The sequence below is a fragment of the Dendropsophus ebraccatus genome, chromosome 15, assembly GCF_027789765.1.
Source record: "Dendropsophus ebraccatus isolate aDenEbr1 chromosome 15, aDenEbr1.pat, whole genome shotgun sequence".
Lineage (NCBI taxonomy): Eukaryota > Metazoa > Chordata > Amphibia > Anura > Hylidae > Dendropsophus > Dendropsophus ebraccatus.
In genome coordinates this window covers 6,836,149-6,860,010 of record NC_091468.1, presented here as the reverse complement: position 1 = coordinate 6,860,010, position 23,862 = coordinate 6,836,149, and the positions used below count along the sequence as shown (strand labels likewise).

General features: G+C 49.3%; 2 protein-coding genes across 6 annotated transcripts in view; one reads left to right on the top strand and one right to left on the bottom strand.

The window, feature by feature from the left end:
- The window catches only part of EHBP1 (EH domain binding protein 1), a 253,241-nt gene extending 239,225 nt beyond the window's left edge, over positions 1–14,016 (bottom strand). For 3 of the 5 annotated variants that reach the window (XM_069955486.1, XM_069955488.1, XM_069955489.1), the window contains exons 1-2: positions 13,792–14,015; positions 8,772–9,163 (exon numbers count right to left, since the gene is read on the bottom strand). In XM_069955486.1, coding sequence (XP_069811587.1) covers positions 8,772–8,875 — 104 coding nt within the window. In that variant the 5' untranslated portion in view covers positions 8,876–9,163; positions 13,792–14,015. Of the gene's footprint in view, positions 1–8,771; positions 9,164–13,791 lie in introns of all 5 variants that reach the window. The other 2 variants (XM_069955491.1, XM_069955487.1) reach the window with 1 other exon arrangement.
- Positions 9,111–11,118, top strand: LOC138774502 (serine/arginine repetitive matrix protein 1-like). The gene is made up of 2 exons (XM_069955424.1): positions 9,111–9,199; positions 9,750–11,118. The coding sequence occupies exons 1-2, from the start codon at positions 9,111–9,113 to the stop codon at positions 11,116–11,118; spliced, it is 1,458 nt and encodes a 485-aa protein (XP_069811525.1).
- Positions 14,017–23,862: the final 9,846 nt, after the last annotated feature.

Below are 23,862 nucleotides of genomic sequence, written 5' to 3'. Positions count from 1 at the left end.
ATGAAGGTAGGGCACATACTATAAGAGACATACCTTCCTCCTCAGCGTCTCCTGTGCAATAGGCATATATCAATGTCTCCTCTTTGTTAGCTTATTGCTGGACCTTATACACCGGCCAATAACAGTCTGTGTAAGGGGGCTTTAGGTATCCACACACAGGACAGAGGTCAGCTCATTCTACCACAACAGGGGGTCCTGAAGACTTTTTCAGTGTGTATAAGGGCCTTTAGTTGTCTCTGGAGGGGAATACACTGGTGAATGACGAGTTGCAACATGACGTAAATTAAAGGGGCATTTCGAGTATCTGAAAATGTGCTCAGACTGGTGGAAAACATGAAAGAAAAAATATATATATACTTTCCTTGCTCCTATACGACTCCTCCATCGTAGCAAGTGTCAGACTGTGCAAAAGAATGTAAGGGTGCGTTTACACAGACAGATTATCTGAGAAACTATTAAAGCCAAAAGCCAGGAATGGATATGAAAAGAGGAGAAGTCTCAGTCTTTCCTTTATGACCTGCTCCGTTTATCTGTTCCCGGCTTTGGCTTCAAAATCTGTCAGATAATCTGTCTGTGTAAACTCACCCTAAACAGGAGGAGAGATAGACAAACAGAGGGTGCCAAGGCAATATGTCAGCCATGTATGGATCCGAGGTCAGTCATGGATTCTAACAGCCTCATAGCAGCAGGTATTGCTCCATCCATATATAAAATAAATCCAATTATCAGCTCAGGCTGTTCCACGTATTACAGCAAAGCCTAATGCTATGGATTTGCAAACAGAGACAAAAACCTTAAAGAGACAGTAAATATTGGGAGCAAACACTCCAGGATTATCCTGCAGCGGGTCAGACATCACTTCACCTTGGAAAGGTCCAGCACGTGCGCCTCCTAAGGACAAGCAATCGTAGAAGGAAGGAGCTATATTAAAGGGATTATCCAGTGTTATAAAAACATGGCCGCTTTCTTCCAGAGACAGCACTGCTCTTGTCTCCAGGTCAGACGTGATTTGCAATTAAGCTCTATTCACTTCAATGGAACGAGTTACAAAACCTGCGCCCAACCTGGAGACAAGAGCAGTGCTGTCTCTGGAAGAAAGGGGCCATGTTTTTCTAATGCTGGATAACCCCTTTAAAGGGCCATGGATCCCTCTGAATACTTCTTTAGGGCTGGGAACACTCTATTCTTTCTGAATTTTGGCGGCCTGCAGCTGATGGCGGGCTCTCACCCAGAGACCACACACTTCCAGGTCAGCAGAGCCGGCATATATCTTTATTATAACAGTGATAATGCAGCGTGGAGAGCCATCAATATAACGTACAGAATGTTAGACTCAAACAAGGAAACTGAGATACGAGGAGCTGTATATTCGGTGGCGTCTGCACAATGCTGATCTGCCGCTCATATAGAACTAACCTGCCTGCGATACAGAGGGAACAATATGGAGGCAATGTCACTATTTTGCAGGTAAATGTGGCTTGAGGCAGTGTTCCTACCCCTTATGTAACATACCACGCATCTGGGGGGTGCACCATAATGTTATATACTTTCATCACTAACTATGATCTATATATTCGGCTTGGTCCCCCTAAAGCAGCATGTAAAAAAAAAAAAAAAAAGGGGGGGGGGGGGGTACTCCGACAAAAATATTTTTCTTTCAAATCAACTGGTGTCAGAAAGTTATACATACTTGTAATTTACTTTTATTTAAAGATCTCCAGTCTTCCAGTTCAGCTGATGTATGTACTGCAAGTTTTATATTCTCTCCAGTCTGACAAACTGCTCTCTTCTGCGTCCTCTGTCCATGTCAGGAACTGTCCAGAGCAGCAGCAAATCCCCATAGAAAACCTCTCCTGCTCTGGACAGTTCCTGTCGTAAACAAAGGTGGCAGCAGAGGGCATTGGGTCAGACTGGAGAGAATACACCACTTCCTGCAGGACATACAGCAGCTGATAAGTGCTGGAAGACTGGAGATTTTTAAATGATAGTCAATTACAAATGTATATAACTTTCTGAAAACAGCTGATTTGAAAGCAAAAGATTTTCACCGGAGTACCCCAAAAAAGTGGAGTCAAGTTCTCCATCTGCACAAGGTATAAGGACATGCTGAGGGTTGTGGTCTCAGGAAAGCCGCATCCTTCACAATGCTATCCTGCAGCAATCTCATAAACGCAATGATCTGTAATAAAGGTGTATGCAGCGCTGTATAAGTACAATATAGCCACGAGACGTCTTCCGCAACAATCCAAGAACAAAGCGCAACAATAAGAAGAAAGAGCAACGATACGAACAAAGCGCAAATTTCTACAGACCCAACTAATCAATCGTCTGACCACCCTGCGGCAGCCGCACTTTTTCTGTTGCCCTATGGCGTTCTATACACAGCCGCACTTTGCTGGCATTACTTGGAGATCAATCGGCCCCAGCAGGATAATGGCTTCATGTAAGATGCCGGCTTGTCTACGGGGCTATTACTGAGTCAATTGAGGTGAGCAGAATTCGGATGTACATTAAAGTTAATGGAGCTTTGTGAATGAACGGTCAGCATCCCGCGGCCTCTGAAGATCGGACACTTTCAGGCATCGATTAGCTGAGATCTGCTCTCCTGAAACTTTACAGCCCTCGGATGACCCGACCGCGTCAATAAACGGATGTCTGTACAAAGACGCCGCAATAATCCGGAATATGATGAGATGGCGGCTTCTTCCTGCAGTGCAGGAACACGGCCACGTCTGCCACACAACTCTGTAGTCACATGGACAGTAATGGCCGCCGTCCTGTGTGATGAAAGCGATATACAGTACGGCTGATATCTCTGACTCTGCACAAGTCTATGGAGGGTCAGCATGGCCGCTGGATGCTGTTGCTAGGTAACAGTCAGTCAATGGAGGAAAAGACGTATAACATGTGGACTGTAGTGCTGATAGTCCAGAGGGTAAATAGACGGAAACTAAGGAGACATCATCCCATACAGAACCAGAACACGGCCTACACCAGACAGATGGGAGGGAGATAGATAGATAATCAGCCTGAGCGGTTGACAAGTGGCCAAGTATGGCCGATATAATCGTTCAGTGTAACAAGGCCTTTAAAGATGCCGTAGCGACACTACAAAACATGAGGCTCATTTCTCCGTCATTTACTTTCTCACAATACACAATATGAACACAGCCGTAAAGTGATCCTGTAACAAGACCTTCCATGTTACCACAGTAAATCTGTTATTACTGATTATTGATAAAGAAGTCTGATGGAATGGAGGGGTCAGAGTCAGGACTTTGAATTCCCAGCCCTGGCTTTTATTCTCCATTATCAGTATGCCACGGTATATGGCAGCAACCCTTTATGACAGAATCCCACTGAGTACCCAAATATATGGAGAGAACATGTGGTGAACCTCAGGGCTTTATCACACGTCTGTAGTTCTGTCTGCAACTGCAGATAATATTACATTTCATAGGCCCCGTTTACACGTCCGTGTGTGAGAGCGGGCCGTGATCCGTGCTGCAAGAAAGGACAGGTGCTAATGCGGATCCGCATCACTATCAGCAACACAGAGATCCATGAACTGTGAAGCACTACGAGTCCACGTCTATAGTGTGGTCTGCAATTACAGGTGTGTGAATGAGGCCTGACAGAAGCCTCCGAACAGTAAGGGAGACCTCCAGCCTGGTGCACAGTACACTGTCAGAGGCAGAATTACCGCCAGGGGAACCTGCTGCCGCTATACATCTCCTCTGCAGCCTTGTATGACAGATCAATGGGCAGCCATGGACTTGTATTGTACTGCAGACAGATGGCTACTCTACAAAGCAGCTCCATGGTCAAGAGCAAGGACATCCTTATGTCATGATGGAGAGCGGCTGTCCTGGAGGGACCATCCTCATCAGAAAATGGCTGATTGTATAAATAATGTTTTTATGTTAAAGCAAAATCAATTAGAATCAATGAAGCCGCGTCACAGAGGGAAGATGGTCACACTGGGGGCCAGCGGGGCCGCCAGCAGTGCTTCTGTATTCACGTAAAAACCCCAAAGCAATGAACCTAGCGGCTCATTCGCTTCGAACATATTTTTAAAGAATTTTTGTCTACATTTTTTCATAATTATATTATAAAATAATCTCGCTGTTTTCTGTGATCTGTACAGCATCGCAGTGTCACGTGACACCAGTAGATAGGAGGAGACAATAGCAGCTTCCTGTGGAATGACCTCTTCACAGGTCACAGAGCGCGCTCAGTAATGTCTTACAATCATCTCAAGGGGACAGACTCTGAATATTGTCATCTATGTCCATGAGACTTGCTATAAAGTATGTCACTAAATGCTGTTAAAGGGGTACTCTGGGCCAGGGGGTGTTTTTGAGGATTGCCGGGGAGGGGGTGGAAATTGAAGCTGGAGGTCACTTACCTCCCCCGTTCCATCGCCGATGCCCGGATTGTGCCGCCTGGTACTCCCATCCTGCGGCCACTTCCTGGTCAGAGCTGCCGCATAAGACGTGATGTCTCAAGGCAGCTCTGCCAATCAGCGGTTGTAGTGGAGTCCCGCCTCGGCCGCTAAATGGCAGAGTTGCCTTGAGACGTTACGTCTCATGCAGCAGCTCTGACCAGGAAGCGGCCGCTGGATGGGAGTACTGGGCGGCGCGATCCGGGCACCAGCGCTGGAACGGGAGAGGTAAGTGACCTCCGGCTTCAATTTCCACCCCTTCCCCAGCGATCCTCAAAAATACCCCCCGGCCCGAAGTACCCCTTTAAGAACAGCTCAGGCAATATGGCTGCCCCATAACAATGTTTTATGAAGAGAAATAGTCAGAAAATAGAAACAGATTAGAATAAAAGTTTTAGTCTCTGATTCTAATCAGTAAAAGAAAATTTAGGTGACACATTTCCCTTAACATGCAATCCATATAGAGGAAACATATATACTGTATATAATGAGTGTACAGTCATGGCCAAAAGTTTTGAGAATGATACAAATATTAATTTTTACAGAGTCTACTGCTTCAGTTTTTAAAATGGCAATTTGCATATACTCCAGAATGTTATACAGAGGGATCAGCTTAACAGCAATTACCTGCAAAGTCAATATTTGCCTAGAAAATGAACTTTATCCCCCAAAACACATTTCAACATCATTGCAGCCCTGCCTTAAAAGCACCAACTAACATTGTTTCAGTGATTGCTCCATTAACACAGGTGTGGGTGTTGATGAGGACAGGGCTAGAGATCAATCTGTCATGGTTAAGTAAGAATGACACCACTGGACACTTTAAAAGGAGGCTGGTGCTTGGCATCATTGTTTCTCTTCTGTTAACCATGGTTATCTCTAAAGAAACACGTGCAGTCATCATTTCACTGTACAAAAATGGCCTAACAGGGAAGAGTATCGCAGCTAGAAAGATTGCACCTCAGTCAGCAATCTATTGCATCATCAAGAACTTCAAGGAGAGAGGTTCCATTGTTGCCAAAAAGGTTCCAGGGCACCCAAGAAAGACCAGCAAGCACCAGGACCGTCTCTTAAAAGTGTTTCAGCTGCGGGATCGGGCTACCAGCAGTGCAGAGTTTGCTCAGGAATGGCAGCAGGCAGGTGTGAGTGCATCTGCACTGTGAGACTGCGGAGACTCTTGGAGCAAGGCCTGGTCTCAAGGAGGGCAGCAAAGAAGCCACTTCTCTCCAGAAAAAACATCAGGGACAGACTGATATTCTGCAGAAGGCACAGGGAGTGGACTGCTGAGGACTGGGGGAAAGGTCCAGGGAGTGGACTGCTGAGGACTGGGGGAAAGGTCCAGGGAGTGGACTGCTGAGGACTGGGGGAAAGGTCCAGGGAGTGGACTGCTGAGGACTGGGGTAAAGTCATTGTCTCTGATGAATCCCCTTTCCGATTGTTTGGGACATCTGGAAAACAGCTTATTCGGAGAAGACTAGGTGAGCGCTACCACCAGTCTTGTCTCATGCCAACTGTAACCGGCATCCTGAAACCATTCATGTGTGGGGGTGCTTCTCAGCCAAGGGAATCGGCTCTCTCACAGTCTTGCCTAAAAACACAGCCATGAATAAAGAATGGGACCAGAATGTCCTCCAAGAGCAACTTCTCCCAACCGTCCAAGAGCAGTTTGGCGATCAACAATGCCTTTTCCAGCATGATGGAGCACCTTGCCATAAAGCAAAGGTGATAACTAAATGGCTCAGGGAACAAAACATAGAGATTTTGGGTCCATGGCCTAGAAACTCCCCAGATCTTAATCCCATAGAGAACTTGTGGTCAATCATCAAGAGACGGGTGGACAAACAAAAACCAACAAATTCTGACAAAATGTAAAAATGGACGGCTATCAGTCAGGATTTGGTCCAGAAGTTGATTGGGAGCAGCCGGGGAGAATTGCAGAGGTCCTGAAGAAGAAGGCGCAACACTGCAAATAGTGACTTGCTGCATTAACTCATTCTAGCTGTCAGTATAAGCTTTTGTTATTTATAATATGATTGCAATTATATTTCTGTATGTGATAAAAACATCTGACAAACACATAAAAACCAGAGGGCAGCAGATCATGTTAAAATAAAATATTTGTGTCATTCTCAAAACTTTTGGCCATGACTGGAGACAAATATTGACCCTCTTGCAGCTGCAATTCTCAGGATCAGGACTGAGGATAGAAGGAGACGGCCACTTGTACAGCTTGGATATTATAGACATTGTTTTCTGCAACAGCCGAAGGGCAAGTTCCCAGGAACATTACGCAGCATGGAAAGCGGCAAAACAGGCAGGAAACCTGTAACCGCTCATCTATAATTGAACTAAATCTCCCAGCATGCTTTTCTGCTGCCCGATGCAGTCAGAGTTTCACTGCAATCTCCTATTGGTTGCTAAAGGTTTCCCTTGCTGTACAAATAACACTAATAAATAGCTGAGCGCTGCTTCCACCTGAACCATAAGACTACGCATACAAACAGAAGCCCAAGGCCGAGTTTGCAGAGAAGTCCGCTGCTGATACCTCCCGTTCACTTCAATGGGATGACATACTCGAAGTGGGGTTGTCATTCTGCTGCTAGTATGTCAAAGTCAGCGCCCTTAACCCCCGCGGACTGGGTAGATACTTTACTGGGTCCCTGCTCTTGGTGGCTTTGGGGGCTCAAGGTGCTCAGCCAATCAGTGCTCTGCGGCGGGGCTGAGCACCAGGAGACGCAAGGAGCCCCTGAAGCAAGCCGGAACGGGGACCCGTTAAAGTATATACCCGGGCCGCGGGGGTTAAGGGGGCTGGCTAACATACTCGCAGCGGGATGACAATCCCACTTCGAGTATGTCATACCATTGAAGTGAATAGGCAGGTATCTGCAGTGGATACTCATAACCCGCTCCGCTCTCCCCGCGTCCACTATTTACCCCCTCTGCTATAAACCCTAACTCCCCATCCCCTCTCCATCGTCTCTCCTTCAGCAGTCAGCGTGCAGCAGGCTCTTCTGGAGAGAAGAGTCTACATCACGTAACCATCAATGTCTACAGCCGGCTGCAGGCCTATACTTAAAGGGGTATTCCAGCAATAGAAAACTTTGTTCTAATGGAATGGGAGTGCTTCCAGCTGCTTCCTGAAAAGAAATGTCTACTCAGCCAAGCACTGGCAGAGATGGGTCTGGGTCACCTGTGTAGACAGTGATTGGCTGAGCGGGCATTTCCAGAGGAAGCTATGGCAGCACTGGCAGCAGCTATGGGGGATTGGGGCAGATGAGTATGGGGTTTGAGAGTACCCACACCAAAAAAAAAGTCTATTTCTGGAATCCCCCTTTAAGGGCATGTTCACGCAGAACGGACATGCTGCAGTATTTCCATCCTGATTTTGTGGGCAGAAAACGTACAGAGGGGATAAGATTTTATAGGGGTTTTCCAGGCAAAAAGGACCAATTGGCCGTCCACAGGACGCTCATCAGTCACTGACTGGCGGGTGCTGACAACTGACAGCCTTGCCGATCAGCTCTTTACTACAGTAAAACAGGACCAGAAGCAGCCGCCTCCATTCATAGTGTAGTGGTGACTATGTGTAACCGCAGCTCCTATTCACTTGAACAGGACCTGAGCGGCACTCACGGGTCACCACCACTACACGATAAGTGGCGACAAATTCTGATGCCAATAGACTAGACAGTCTATAGATGCACCATATTTATTAGACAGCATGAATCACTGTAATAGATGTGGAGCACTTGTAGACTGTCTGTGTAGGTTTTTAGTATTAGCAGGTACCCCCACCCCGAGTCTGTATCTTTATTATGTATTTCCCTGCACAAGCATATAGGACACCTGCTGCGTATCAGCCCTGTGTGAACACGACCCGAGCGGCTCTGTGCTGCCCTGACAACCTACCCACTTCCCACTGTTCTGATATACAGACACATCTGACCCAATTGCTGCAGCTTCGCTATAGATTGTGTGGACATTCAGGGGTTAACACTTCCCTTCATTGCTGTCCCTGACACAAATTACATTCGGAAACAATCATGACTGCTACTTCTTATTTCCCAGAGACCGTCCTTCATTGTCGCCGCAGATAAATTGACTTATGACACAACAGACCAGACGATGATGTCATCGCCGTATAATCGTGCTGTCATCTGAAGACGCAGGGTAATGTGTCAAGAAAGAAGCCCTGATAGCACGCCAGCCTCCCAGAGCGTGGGAACTTCTTTGACTTTCAGGATAGCCGACGGCTTTCCCAAGGACCATTCATCAGGGCGCATCATAAACTGTGTGTGTGTGTGTGTGTGGGGGGGGGTGTACTGACCATTTCTTAGTGCACTCCACCATCAGCTCCTGGTACGACGCCACAAACTGAAACTTGGAGGCGTGTTTGCCCACACGCTGCAACCTCTTCCACACCGAAGCCATGATCCAGGGAACGGGGAGAAAATCAAAAATATAAAAATAAAAAGAAAGTCTTTTCTCTAAGAATCCGAGAGCAGCTTTACAAGGTGGTCTGCATGGGAAGACGGAGGTGGCCAAACACGGGCAGTGGTCGGGCAGCGTCGCTCAGCACGGGGGGCAGCAGATCCCACTTCACAGACAGGCAGACAGCCGGCTCAGGAGACTCCGGCATGGCTGATGGAGAGGAAGTCCCCGGTGCATGGAAAGTCAGCCTCCTCCCAGGCGAAATGACGTGGACTCTGAAGAGCTAGACTGCCAGAGACAAAGGAGGAGAAGGGAAGCCAAGCTGTTAATATTTGACATCATGCAGATAGTTACTGCTATCATATACAGTATACAGGTCCAGGGTGATGGCTTACACAGGGACAGACGGACAGACAGTGCAGCCTCCCCTCCCACACACTGGACGGGGGAATCAATGGAATCAACAGGACAAATAGAGAGAACCAGCAGCTCACCTTCCTGTAATGCTAGCAGAGAGATCCCCCCGGCTCTTACCCATCATCTGGATTACGGATCATCCCTCCGGCCCAGAAGGCTGCGCTCACAGCAGTATAATACAGACACCTATCTGCATCCCGCCTGACCATAGAGGTGAAGTGACAGCTGTCAGTATGGTCATCGGTGTAGTCAGGCCGGGACATGCGTCTGTAATACGGATGGGGAAAAGCGGCTGTATTATGCTAGTGTGAAACTGGCCAGACCATAGGGGAAGACAGTGACAGCATCACCTGACAACAGTGACAGCACAGCAAAACCGGACCGAAAAAACAGTGACAGCACCTCCAGACCAGACCGGAAGACAGTGACAGCACCTCCAGACCGGACCGGAAAACAGTGTCAGCACCTCCAGACCAGACCGGAAGACAGTGACAGCACCTCCAGACCGGAAGACAGTGTCAGCACCTCCAGACCGGACCGGAAGACAGTGTCAGCACCTCCAGACCGGACCGGAAGACAGTGTCAGCACCTCACGACCAGACCGGAAGACAGTGACAGCACCTCCAGACCGGAAGACAGTGTCAGCACCTCCAGACCGGACCGGAAGACAGTGTCAGCACCTCCAGACCGGACCGGAAGACAGTGTCAGCACCTCCAGACCGGACCGGAAGACAGTGTCAGCACCTCCAGACCGGACCGGAAGACAGTGTCAGCACCTCCAGACCGGACCGGAAGACAGTGTCAGCACCTCCAGACCGGACCGGAAGACAGTGTCAGCACCTCCAGACCGGACCGGAAGACAGTGTCAGCACCGCCAGACCGGACCGGAAGACAGTGACAGCACCTCCAGACCGGACCGGAAGACAGTGTCAGCACCGCCAGACCGGACCGGAAGACAGTGTCAGCACCGCCAGACCGGACCGGAAGACAGTGTCAGCACCGCCAGACCGGACCGGAAGACAGTGTCAGCACCGCCAGACCGGACCGGAAGACAGTGTCAGCACCGCCAGACCGGACCGGAAGACAGTGTCAGCACCGCCAGACCGGACCGGAAGACAGTGTCAGCACCGCCAGACCGGACCGGAAGACAGTGTCAGCACCGCCAGACCGGACCGGAAGACAGTGTCAGCACCGCCAGACCGGACCGGAAGACAGTGTCAGCACCGCCAGACCGGACCGGAAGACAGTGTCAGCACCGCCAGACCGGACCGAAAGACAGTGTCAGCACCGCCAGACCGGACCGGAAGACAGTGTCAGCACCGCCAGACCGGACCGGAAGACAGTGTCAGCACCGCCAGACCGGACCGGAAGACAGTGTCAGCACCGCCAGACCGGACCGGAAGACAGTGTCAGCACCGCCAGACCGGACCGGAAGACAGTGTCAGCACCGCCAGACCGGACCGGAAGACAGTGTCAGCACCGCCAGACCGGACCGGAAGACAGTGTCAGCACCGCCAGACCGGACCGGAAGACAGTGTCAGCACCGCCAGACCGGACCGGAAGACAGTGTCAGCACCGCCAGACCGGACCGGAAGACAGTGTCAGCACCGCCAGACCGGACCGGAAGACAGTGTCAGCACCGCCAGACCGGACCGGAAGACAGTGTCAGCACCGCCAGACCGGACCGGAAGACAGTGTCAGCACCGCCAGACCGGACCGGAAGACAGTGTCAGCACCGCCAGACCGGACCGGAAGACAGTGACACCACCTCCAGACCGGACCGGAAGACAGTGACAGCACCTCCAGACCGGACCGGAAGACAGTGACAGCACCTCCAGACCGGACCGGAAGACAGTGACAGCGCCTCCAGACCGGACCGGAAGACAGTGACAGCGCCTCCAGACCGGACCGGAAGACAGTGACAGCGCCTCCAGACCGGACCGGAAGACAGTGACAGCGCCTCCAGACCGGACCGGAAGACAGTGACAGCGCCTCCAGACCGGAAGACAGTGACAGCACCTCCAGACCGGACGACAGTGACAGCACCTCCAGACCGGACGACAGTGACAGCACCTCCAGACCGGACGACAGTGTATGAGGGAATCCAGATCTCTCCTGGATCCAAAATGGACTTTAATACGGTATCAAGAGATCCAGACATGATGCTAAAAGAGTATCAGGAAATCTAGATCAGATCTGCAGAGAGAATCAGAAGACCCAGACCAGATGTAAATCGGAAATCGGACTGGACTACAGTATCTGGGGATCTATAGACAGTATCAGGAGGTCCAAATGATAACAGTATCAGGGAATCCAGCTGAGACCCTAATACAGTATCAGAAAGCCCTGACTACATACAGTACTGACTAACGGGACCTGACATCTGTGTCAGGGGGTCCACACTGGATGTGGTACGGTATCGGGAGACCCAGATGAGTACCTGGATACAGCACCAGGATCTGACACATCAAGGTACCCAACACCGTCCGCTATAAAGAGGTGCACTCCTCCTGACAGTGTCCGCTATAAAGGGGGGCGCTCCTCCTGACACTGTCCGCTATAAAGGGGTGCGCTCCTCCTGACACTGTCCGCTATAAAGGGGTGCGCTCCTCCTGACACTGTCCGCTATAAAGGGGTGCGCTCAACCTGACAGTGTCCGCTATAAAGGGGTGCGCTCAACCTGACAGTGTCCGCTATAAAGGGGTGCGCTCCTCCTGACAGTGTCCGCTATAAAGGGGGGCTCTCCTCCTCACACTGTCCGCTATAAAGGGGGGCTCTCCTCCTTACAGTCTCGGGGGTCCCCAGCTCATCCTGATGGTCGGTGGTCCCGGCGAGTTTCTCAGACTTTAGTGACATGTGTATGGGCAGCTGTGGCGGAGTCCCCCCACTTTAGTGACATGTGTATGGGCAGCTGTGGCGGAGTCCCCCCACTTTAGTGACATGTGTATGGGCAGCTGTGGCGGAGTCCCCCCACTTTAGTGACATGTGTATGGGCAGCTGTGGCGGAGTCCCCCCACTTTAGTGACATGTGTATGGGCAGCTGTGGCGGAGTCCCCCCACTTTAGTGACATGTGTATGGGCAGCCGTGGCGGAGTCCCCCCCACTTTAGTGACATGTGTATGGGCAGCCGTGGCGGAGTCCCCCCCACTTTAGTGACATGTGTATGGGCAGCCCTGGCGGAGTCCCCCCACTTTAGTGACATGTGTATGGGCAGCTGTGGCGGAGTCCCCCCACTTTAGTGACATGTGTATGGGCAGCTGTGGCGGAGTCCCCCCACTTTAGTGACATGTGTATGGGCAGCTGTGGCGGAGTCCCCCCACTTTAGTGACATGTGTATGGGCAGCTGTGGCGGAGTCCCCCCACTTTAGTGACATGTGTATGGGCAGCTGTGGCGGAGTCCCCCCACTTTAGTGACATGTGTATGGGCAGCTGTGGCGGAGTCCCCCCACTTTAGTGACATGTGTATGGGCAGCTGTGGCGGAGTCCCCCCACTTTAGTGACATGTGTATGGGCAGCTGTGGCGGAGTCCCCCCACTTTAGTGACATGTGTATGGGCAGCTGTGGCGGAGTCCCCCCACTTTAGTGACATGTGTATGGGCAGCTGTGGCGGAGTCCCCCCCACTTTAGTGACATGTGTATGGGCAGCTGTGGCGGAGTCCCCCCCACTTTAGTGACATGTGTATGGGCAGCTGTGGCGGAGTCCCCCCCACTTTAGTGACATGTGTATGGGCAGCCGTGGCGGAGTCCCCCCACTTTAGTGACATGTGTATGGGCAGCTGTGGCGGAGTCCCCCCACTTTAGTGACATGTGTATGGGCAGCTGTGGCGGAGTCCCCCCCACTTTAGTGACATGTGTATGGGCAGCTGTGGCGGAGTCCCCCCCACTTTAGTGACATGTGTATGGGCAGCCGTGGCGGAGTCCCCCCCACTTTAGTGACATGTGTATGGGCAGCCCTGGCGGAGTCCCCCCACTTTAGTGACATGTGTATGGGCAGCTGTGGCGGAGTCCCCCCACTTTAGTGACATGTGTATGGGCAGCTGTGGCGGAGTCCCCCCACTTTAGTGACATGTGTATGGGCAGCTGTGGCGGAGTCCCCCCACTTTAGTGACATGTGTATGGGCAGCTCTGGCGGAGTCCCCCCACTTTAGTGACATGTGTATGGGCAGCTGTGGCGGAGTCCCCCCACTTTAGTGACATGTGTATGGGCAGCTGTGGCGGAGTCCCCCCACTTTAGTGACATGTGTATGGGCAGCTGTGGCGGAGTCCCCCCACTTTAGTGACATGTGTATGGGCAGCTCTGGCGGAGTCCCCCCACTTTAGTGACATGTGTATGGGCAGCCCTGGCGCCCCCCCCCCCCCCCCCCCCTCTGTCACTACAAGCTGTCATCTGCTGCCTCTCCTGATTAACCCTTGCCTGGCACACACATAAGATGGGGGGTGAGGGGGCACAGCCAGGGGCCCCAGCACCAGGGCCACACTGCACAATAACCCCAGCTTACCTCCTCCTGCTGCAGCCGCTGCTCCTGCCCACTGGGGCATTTAATCCGTCAGCCCTGCTCGCTGGTGTGGATGCCCCATACCCCCGTGCCCACCATGGCCGGGAGTAATTGCTATGCAAACAGGGAGGTGCAGCAGCAGCACCGGCCCTGGACTCCAGCACAAGCCTCCGTGCGAAAACCCTCCCTGCAAGCTACAGCCCGCTCCGCCGCCGCCACTGCTGCTGCCTTCCACATTGGGCATCCAGCAGCACGGATACTGCGCGGCCATTGGCTGCTTAGTCGGTCGCTCACTCCGTTAACCAATAGGCGCACAGTTCTAAGAAGGCGGGGCTTGCCAGCGCTTTTTTAAAGGGCTCTGCTGAGTAAAACCCGACAGACAGCGAAGAGCCCGCCCCCTCCTAGAGGAGCCACGTGATTGGTCAGGCCAGCCAATTGACAGTAAGTTGTTTATGGTATAGGGAGCGCTGATTGGACGCTTGCCACGTCAGTCATAAATCTTATTACTTTTGCAGAGATTTCGCCGCTAGTGACGGAGCTTTGTGGTTATTCCGCCCGTGTTCGTCACCGGATTCTTCTCAGGAGGGGAAATCGCGGAAATATTGATGAATGGAACGGACTTTAAGTCGCAGAAATTTCAGCAACAAATCTGTCGTGTGTGAACTTGCCCTTTACTCTGCACCAATTGGTTTATAGATCGGGGCAGAGACAGGCAACTTGTGGATGGTGGTGGTAGTAGTCCCATACACCTGAGACAACAGGCCGAAAGCCGAAATCATTCTCTGACAGCCAAAACTACAACTCCCATCATGCACCAGCAACCAAAGAGCTCCAGCTGTTCCAGCACTACAACTCCCATCATGCACCAGCAACCAAAGGGCTCCAGCTGTTCCAGCACTACAACTCCCATCATGCACCAGCAACCAAAGGGCTCCAGCTGTTCCAGCACTACAACTCCCATCATGCACCAGCAACCAAAGGGCTCCAGCTGTTCCAGCACTACAACTCCCATCATGCCCTGACACCATCCTGCAGGCCCCCAGATTCGTTCAAATCAACTAGTTTCAGAAAGTTATACAGACTTGTAATTTACTACTTATTAAAAATCTCCAGTCTTCCAGTACTTATCAGCTGCTGTATGTCCTGCAGGAAGTGGTGTATTCTCTCCAGTCTGACACAGTACTCTCTGCTGCCACCTCTGTCCATGTCAGGAACTGTCCAGAACAGCAGCAAATCCCCATAGAAAACCTCTCCTACTCTGGACAGTTCCTGACATGGACAGAGGTGGCAGCAGAGAGCACTGTGTCAGACTGGAGAGAATACACCACTTCCTGCAAGACATACAGCAGTTCGTAAGTACTGGAAGACTAGCGATTTTTAATAGAAGTAAATAACAAATCTATATAACTTCATGACATCAGTTGATTTGAAAGAATAAGATTTTTGCTGGCGTACCCCTTTAGTACTAGTCTGGTGCCATGCAGGGTAGGTTGGGCTTTCCCTATAGGTTCATACAGGGTTGTGTTTGTTGCCTCTGTGAGATAGAAGGAAGCTGTCTGCTCCCGCCCGTCCAGCTGCATCATCATTTATTAACCATTTTCCATTTGCTTCTAGTGCTGTAGTGTCGTGTTACTGGCTGTGTGACCTGTCTGCCGCTCCAGAACGCGGTGACGGAACCCGAGCGGCTGCATTGTGCCAGGAAGCCTAAACTCAGTATAAAGGAAGCTGCATATAATTCTAAACCGGGGGGGGGGGGGGTCGTCACCCTCCAGCCATCATGCCTGGACAGCCAAAGCTTTAATCTTTAGCTCTCCGTGCATGATGGGAGTTGTAGTTTTGCAACAGCTGGAGGGCGACGGCCCCCCCCCCCCCCCCCGCTTTACATTATATACATGTGACGTACTGTCCTCCCATTAGTTCCGGCAAACTACATGCACTCATCAGTTCTATCATAAGTTCCCTCAATTTCTTTTTTGGGAGGCACAATAACGGCCGTTGTTTGATAATGATCATGATGGTTATTTATTTAAAGTAACAAGAAAAAAGTTGTCTCCTGTATTACACCCCTACTCAGATGTGGGGTACTCCGAAGATCAGGAGCCGGGAACATGTCCAAGCTCCAGGACTGTGGTGACGGTAAGAGCTGCCTGTACCAATAGCCGGGACGATACCCCGACAGCGGCCCGGACACATAGAAGTGGGACTATCCGTGGTCAGCGCTGTCCGAGAAGCAGTCCGTGTGGTGGAGGCTTAGGGACAGCGCAGACCACTGCTGCTACCATTTTGTTTCCATTATTTATTTGTTTTATTGTAAAGTAACGTCTGGCATTTTGTGTGAAAAGACATTGTGTGAACATAGCCGTACACTGCCATAGTGTTATACATACGCCTGTCAGAGTAAGGGCGCTATTACAAGGAGCAATAAGCGGGTCGATTTGGCCGACTAATGGAGACAATAATCATCCTCTGATTGTTTCTTTAGGTCCAGATCTAAAATTGGCGTCAGACGCACATGACTATATCTAATCGCTCTGTGTAATCGCAATGCACGGCTGAGGGCTGGTGACTACGTAAAAAATAAATAAATTCCTCCGTACCTCTCCCCGTTTCCTGACGTCCTGTAGCTTCAGCCGCTCCTGGCACTGTGTGAAGTCCGAGGCTGCTCAGCCAATCACCAGGACAGTGCCAGGAGCGGCCGAAGCTACAGGACGTCAGGGAGCGGGGAGAGGTCTGGAGGGGTTTATTATTTTACAAAGGCTGCACGGACAAACAAAGCCCTTGCTGCCTGATTATCGGGCAGTGTATGGTCTCAGTATGGTTGGTTGGTTCGTTAGAGAAAGTCATCTGGCCGTGTAATAGGGACCTAACACTCACAGGAATCCAATCGCCAAGACCTAATAGGTGGATTAAGGGGTATTCCAGCGGGGGGGGGGGGGGGGGGGGGGGCTATTTTGGGATCTGGCTGGGGAGGAGGTGGGTGGTAGGTGGGTCCTGGTGTCTGATGCGGGGCCGAAACGATACGTCTCAAGTCCGCTCAGCCAGTCAAAGACAAAAGCGGGATCTGAGCAGACTTGAAACGGATCCCGCCTCTGTTACTGACAGGCTGAGTGGACTTGAGACGTCACGTCTTGAGCCCGCGTCAGACACCAGGAAGCGTCCCTACACCAGGGACCGCAGCGTCGAGATATGGGACCCGCCACTGGAACCGGGAAGGTGAGTGGACGTCTTTTCTCTCAGCCACCTCCTCCCCGGCCAGATCCCAAAATAGCCCCCCCGCTGGAGTACCCCTTTAACATGGCAGACCTGGAGGCCCATGCACCTCTAGCTGCCATACAGTCTGTTTACAAACCCAATGGTCCCACATCAAATGGGAACACTGTATTTAAAGTCATTATCCAGTGCCCCAAAAACATGGCCACTTTCTTCCAGAGACAGCACTACTCTTGTCTCCAGTTCAGGTGCAGTTTGCAATTAAAGGAGAAGTTTTGCCTCCCTTTTTTTTTTTTTTTTTTTTTTTTTTTTTTTAATTGAAAGGGGAAAGTAACAAAGAGTATTAAAGGAGAAGTCCGGCAAAAATATTTATTAGAGTATTGTATTGCCCCCCAAAAGTTATACAAATCCCCAATATACACTTATTACAGGAAATGCTTATAAAGGGAAAAAACCCTGCACTTACTGCATCAAGGCTTCACTTCCTGGATAACATGGTGATGTCACTTCCTGGATAACATGGCGATGTCACTTCATGGATAAACATGCTGATGTCACTTCCTGGATAACATGGTGATGTCACTTCCTGGATAACATGGTGATGTCACTTCCTGGATAACATGGCGATGTCACTTCCTGGATAACATGGTGATGTCACGACCCGACTCCCAGAGCTGTGTGGGCTGTGGCTGCTGGAGAGGATGATGGCAGGGGGGTGCTCAGTGTCCCTCCAGCGCCCTGTGTCCCTCAGTGTCCCCCTACACACGTCATGACCCGGCTGATGGGCTGGCCGCTCAGCCAATGAGTGGGTTGGTTGGGACATTGCTGATTGGCTGAGCTGGTGGTCCATCAGTAGTGACATCAATAAAACTTGGGGGAAAATGCCTTCCAGGAGGGGGCCTGGGGGTCGGTCAGATGAAGCATTGTAGGCACGGGAAAAGGTAATTAATGCTTCAGTGTTACTTTCTCCCCTACGAGGAGTTGGCTGGGGCCGGACTTCTCCCTTAAGCTTCATTCACATAAATTGGAATAGAGTTAAGGCTCGTTCCCACTGAGCAAAAGCAGCTGAATTTCTGCGCTGAATCAGCGCTGAAATTTCAGCCGTTAAAATAGGTGCAGAGCTCATTTCCATTGTGTTGAATAGAAATTCTGCTCTGCAGTTCACACAGTGGAATTTCCGCACTGAACTAATCCGCTTTCCGCCAGAAGAATGAACATATTCATTCTTCCGCTAGCGGAAGCCTATACAAATCAATGGGGCTCTGATTTTCTGTTTCAGCGCGGAATACGCGCGTATTCAGCGCGGAATACAAGCGGAAATTACTCGCTGAATCAGCGCGGAAATGGGGAAAGGGGGGGGGGAGGAGGATTCTAGTATATGTTCTGGTATAGTCTAGTTTACTCACCAAATACTTGCTGAATTTCAGCGCTGAATGCATGCGGATTCAGCGCGGATTCCTCGAGTATTCCGCGCTGAATTTGTCAAGAGCTGATTACGAGCTGAACACTTTCCTAGCAGAATACGCAGGGTTTCTGCTTACATTCTGCTTATATTCTGTTTGGAATTCAGCGTCAGTTGATTTCAGGCGGAAATATTTCCTTGCGTAATCCGCTCCTTTTGCTCTGTGTGAACGTAGCCTTACAAAAGCTGCGCTCAAACTGGAGACAATAATGGTGCTGTCTCGGGAAGAAAGCGGCCATGTTTTTGTAGCGCTGGATAACATCTTTAACTAGTTTAAAAAAAATTAAGTTATCTTCCATGCTGATCATTACACCTAACACCTGCATTACAATACCTGGCGTGTACAGCACCTGTGACCTGTGCAATAGTGTCCACCCCATATAGTCACACACCCTCCTGTAGGCTGCCGGGACCCCGCACAGACAATGAGAGAAGATGTTGTTATTCTGCAGTTTGGACCGTGTAATAATGTCGCTGTGCTTGTAGAATCCGCATTGGGTGATGCACACGAGGCCGGCTTTGGTTGGACAGCAGGAGTCTCGGGAAGCGTCAGTATCAGCTGCCAAGGTAAAATTTACACAAGGATCCCTTTCACATTATTTTGTGTTTTCTGATTTATTCATAGGAAATGCTCCAATCTCTCTTAATGGAACAGTATACAGCGCGTCCGCATGCCGTATATCATCCCATAGTACTGAATGCAATGAAAATACATGGATGGTGATTGTATACATGATTGATTTGTATATATGTGATTGTATGCGTGATTATTTTTATAGATGATTTTATACATGATTTGTATATAAGTGATTGTATACATGATTTTTATATACGTGTACTGTGTGTAACAGTGCTACTAAATGTGAATATATGCATAAAAGAAGATAGTTCTATACCTTCATAGGGTTTTGGTGCTCTCTTTAATTTCTACAGTATTCCAGCTCAACTCCTTCTCCTAGCAGTCTGCCCCCCTGTGGTGTCCCACTGTAAGTGTTTCCTTGCACCTGTCAAAAAGTTCTCAGGTTAAGTGGTGGATAAGGTATTTTACAGTTTCCCCACTAGATGTCAGTGTTTCTTATGGTTATATGTCTTTCTATTCACAGCTGAAGGAAGCAATGGGTTAATGTTTGAGTGTACCATGTGTCATGTGCTGACAACTAGGAGGTGCTCTGTCTTCCGTACCTATCCTTTCTATCTTTGCTCTCTACACACACACCCTGTAGGAGGAGTTAGCTCTGTGTGGGAGGGAAGTGAGTTAGGTCAGTTTAGACTAGTTTGTGGTGTGAACAGGTGCAGCTAGAGAGAAAGACTTCTAAAGCCACTACTGCTTACACTATGCAGCGCTAAGCACAAGTAAGGGGTAGTAGCCACTAAAGAATACCCTAGCCCATGACAGGAACACGTCTAAAAAGTGCAGGACAGTCCTGAAGAGATAGGAGCAGGTCTCAGTAGGACAAAGCTACCGGTAAAGCAAAGGTCTACGTATCCTACTGCACAGTTTAGGCTGCTGGGACACCTTGCTACACCCAGGTAACCACGGCTGGGGCTCATACTACCCTGACAGGACAAGTAGCTTACAACTGTAGGACTGAAGGAGGTCAGACACAGTCTAAACATGAGTGCAAGTATCACTTCTCTATTAAAGATATCTATCCCAGTTCTGGCAGAGTACAAGGCCACATTGGGTCAGGGCTCCTCTGGCAAACTCCTCTCCTCTGCTTTGTACCAAGCTCTACTACAATTCCTTCATTCATGCCTCTCAAGCACTAAGTCGAGCACTCAAGTGTGTCAAAGATTGAGGTGAGGTTCGAGGAAGATCCTTTTGAAAGATCCTGAGATGACCCTTCAAGCCACCAGCGGTGGTGGCAGCGATCAGAGCGGGACAACAGCTGCGGCAGCCAGGCGAGCGTCCATCATGATGTTATAGACTGATTCTTATAGTCACAGCAGGAAGCTGAAGGATTTGTGTCACTTCTTTGTCATAGTGTCCTCCGCAGATTCTCTTTTGCTTTCTCGTGTCCTGCAGTTCGAATATTTCGGCACGCTTTAAAGGGGTTGTTCACAAAACACAAGAACAAAACACAAGAAAGAACGCCCAGTTGTCAGTGATTTCTTACACTACTATCAGGAAAAAACAAAAAAACTACACAATGTAGACTTTCTACTCTATAGGGTCTGTTCACACATACAGACTCGCTGCGTAAAACTTGCACAGAACTCGCATCAAACTCGCATGAAAGTAGCTGCGTTTTTTGTGGTGTTGAACTTGCCTGTGTAAATCAAAACTCGCATGTAAAAATCGCACCAAACACGCAGCAAGAATACACATACATTGGGGGACATCTATTAAGGCGCGTATTGGCGGAAAGTGACGATTTGCGTATTATTTTATTCGCAAATGGCCGATTTGCGAATAAAATATTCGCATATTGGCACTTTCCGCCGGGTACGCCGGGGGGTGTGGAGGGGGGCGCGGACTCAGAGTCTGCGCAATTTATCTTTTGCTCTGGCAAAAGATACGCCGAAAACCTACTCCACCTTTCAGGTGGCGTAGGTTTTCTGCCGTGCGCATCGACGCGCACGGGATTTATGTAGAGGCAGTACGCCTCTACATAAATCTCCGTAGCGCCGGAGATGCGGGGATATTTTTAAGTCCGGCGTAAAAAACGTCGGACTTAATAAATGTCCCCCATTGACTTGATAGCAATCAGTATCGCTGTGGATTTATGTGCGAGAAACTCACAGCGATAAATACGCAGCGAGTCTGTACGTGTGAACAGACCCATAAGGAATGGAAATATTTACGGAAACAAACAGACAGCTTCTCTATAACATGCTGCTCTGTCCTTTAAAGGGGAACTATCAACAGGTTAGAGGAATCTAACCTGCTGATATGTCCCTATTGAACAGGATCCGCCCCAATTACGCCCTGGGGCTGGGACTCCAGCCTCCATAAGATACTATCCAATCACGCTTCCTTGCCTGCGATAGAGCCTCGTTTGAGTGTGACCAATGGTGCGTTTACACAGAGATTTATCTGACAGATTTGTGAAGCCAAACCCAGGAACAAACTATAAACAGGGAACAGGTCATAAAGGAAAGACTGAGATTTCTCCTCTATTCTAATTCATTCCTGGCTTTGGCTACCGAAATCTGCCAGATAAATCTGTCAGTGTAAACGCACCATTAGCTAGTGTTGTATTCATTAATGTGTTATTCCTGGTATCCTGATCTGTTGCTTGGCTTTCTGACTACCCCCTTTGCCTCCTGATTTGGTACTGTGACGACTGTTTGGTTTTGACTCAGCTAGTGGACTTTACTATTATTGTGTTTGTATTGTCTTGTGTCCGTCTTTGTGTTTCACGTATTCCAGTATAGTGATCAGTCTTCTGGTTGGGGGAGCCGACAACTCTAAAAGGGAGAGCGGGGCGGGTGCCAATGTCAGGGCCCCACTTGTCCTGAGTCCCTACCTAACACATACCTTCCTCCTCGGCATCTCCTGTACAGTAGGGACATATCAGCAGGTTAGATTGGCCTGATAGTTTGTCTGAGAGTTCCCCTTTAACCTCTCTGTGAACTATACAAGAAGCCATAAATTGAAGTTGATGGAGGAAAATAAAATTCTTTGTCTTCATCAGTATTACTAGATTTCATTTTAATCTTCCATCTTTTATATCTTTATTACCTCTGGTTGCCGGGGAGGAGGGCGACATTAATTGGCTGCCAGAGAGGTGGGAATTCTGGAAAGGCATTTGGCGATATATAAATTGCTGACTTGCCGATCTTTCTTACTTTGCCGACCCGAGCGTACAGCATACAGCGTACAGATGAACCCACTTTATAGTTCACAATAACGTTTATGTTTCATTTCTATTGATATTAAAATTAATTTCTTGGAAATGCAAAAATTACATAGGCCGATCCGATTTAATACAAATTGGCTTCAATGGTCAGAAAGAAGCTAATTACTCATGTTTTTTTTATTGCTGAGCTGTTAATACCAGAAGGAGCCGCACGTGGACTTAAAGGGGAACCACCAGAGAAATCTAACCTGCTGATATGTCCCTATTGTGCAGGGGGGGGAGGTAAGTCTCTTTCCTTCATCCTCGGTGCCGTTCCGGGGCAGTTAGTCGTTTGCTCCACGGTCAGGTGACAGCGTAAGGAGCACTGCCCGCCTCCATACTGACAAGCTGGCCCACCTTTGGCCGCTCCACTCCATTGATTATCATTATCGCACTATGGGGGAGGGGCAGTGCTTTTAACAGTCTTACCGGACCATGAAGCAAGGAAGGTAAGAGACATACTATAAGAGACATTCTCCTCCTCGGCATCTCCTGTGCAATAGGGACATATCAGCAAGGTAGATTCCTCTAAGCAATTTTTAAGGATTAAATGGATATTCCACTTAAACATAAGTTTTGATATGTTGCTGCCCATGGTGATACTAACAATTCCTTCCATACTTGTTCTATATATATATATATTCACTTTCCTTCCCCCAGTTCTTAGCTGCTGCTTTCTGCTGAAGACACAAAAATCTGTGTGTGAGCTTTTCTCTCTCCTCTTTTCCCCCCTCCCTTCTGAGACAGCTGATGTAAACAAACAGGCTATATCTGCAACTTTGTAGCTTATTTGCAATGCTGGGAGGATTAATCACAATGAGTTCAATAGCAACTTGACCTCATAACCCTCCCAGCAGAAGCTACAAAGCTGCAGATAAAGCTGGCCAGGGACTTGTTTACATCAGCTGTCTCAGAAGGGAGGGGGAGACAGAGACAAAGGCTCACACACAGATTTTTGTGTCTTCAGCAAAAAGCAGCCACTAAGAAATGGGGGAAGGAGACTGAATAGATAATAGCAAGTATGGAAGGAATTATAAGTCTCACCATGGGCAGCAACGTTAAAAGTTATGTTATGTGGAATATCCCTTTAACGATAAACGATTGCAAACAAGATCGTTTACTTCAAGTCCAAGAAATAAAGGAACGATGTGGAATTACTCTTAACGATTAGGGAACAATTCACGAAACATGAACGATTTTTCGATCATTGCCTGCATTCACACAAAACGATTATCATTTAAATTCCAACTACATAACGATTTTTCACACGATAATCGCCCTCTATAATAGGGCCCTAAGTCCAGGCTATGAAATAATAATAATAACAATGATGGGTTTCAGAGGTCCAGCAGAAGACGACCCCGTAAGGAGTTTACAGAGGAGTCAATGAGGTACCACGAGGACCAGTTTCTTGTGGGTTGTTTCATGCCGGGTCCTTCATGTTTTGAGATAAGAACAGAGGGGGAGATTTATCAAACATGGTGTAAGATGAAACTGGCTCAGTCGCCCCCGGCAACCAATCAGATTCCACCTTTCATCGCTCACAGACTCTTTGGAAAA

Bases quoted from the DNA above. Each gene is read 5' to 3' on its own strand.
- LOC138774502 (XM_069955424.1), top strand. From the start codon at position 9,111: ATGGAAAGTCAGCCTCCTCCCAGGCGAAATGACGTGGACTCTGAAGAG. The intron at 9,200-9,749 runs GTTAATATTTGA...ACCGGAAAACAG, and splicing joins AGGAGAAGGGAAGCCAAGCT to TGTCAGCACCTCCAGACCAG.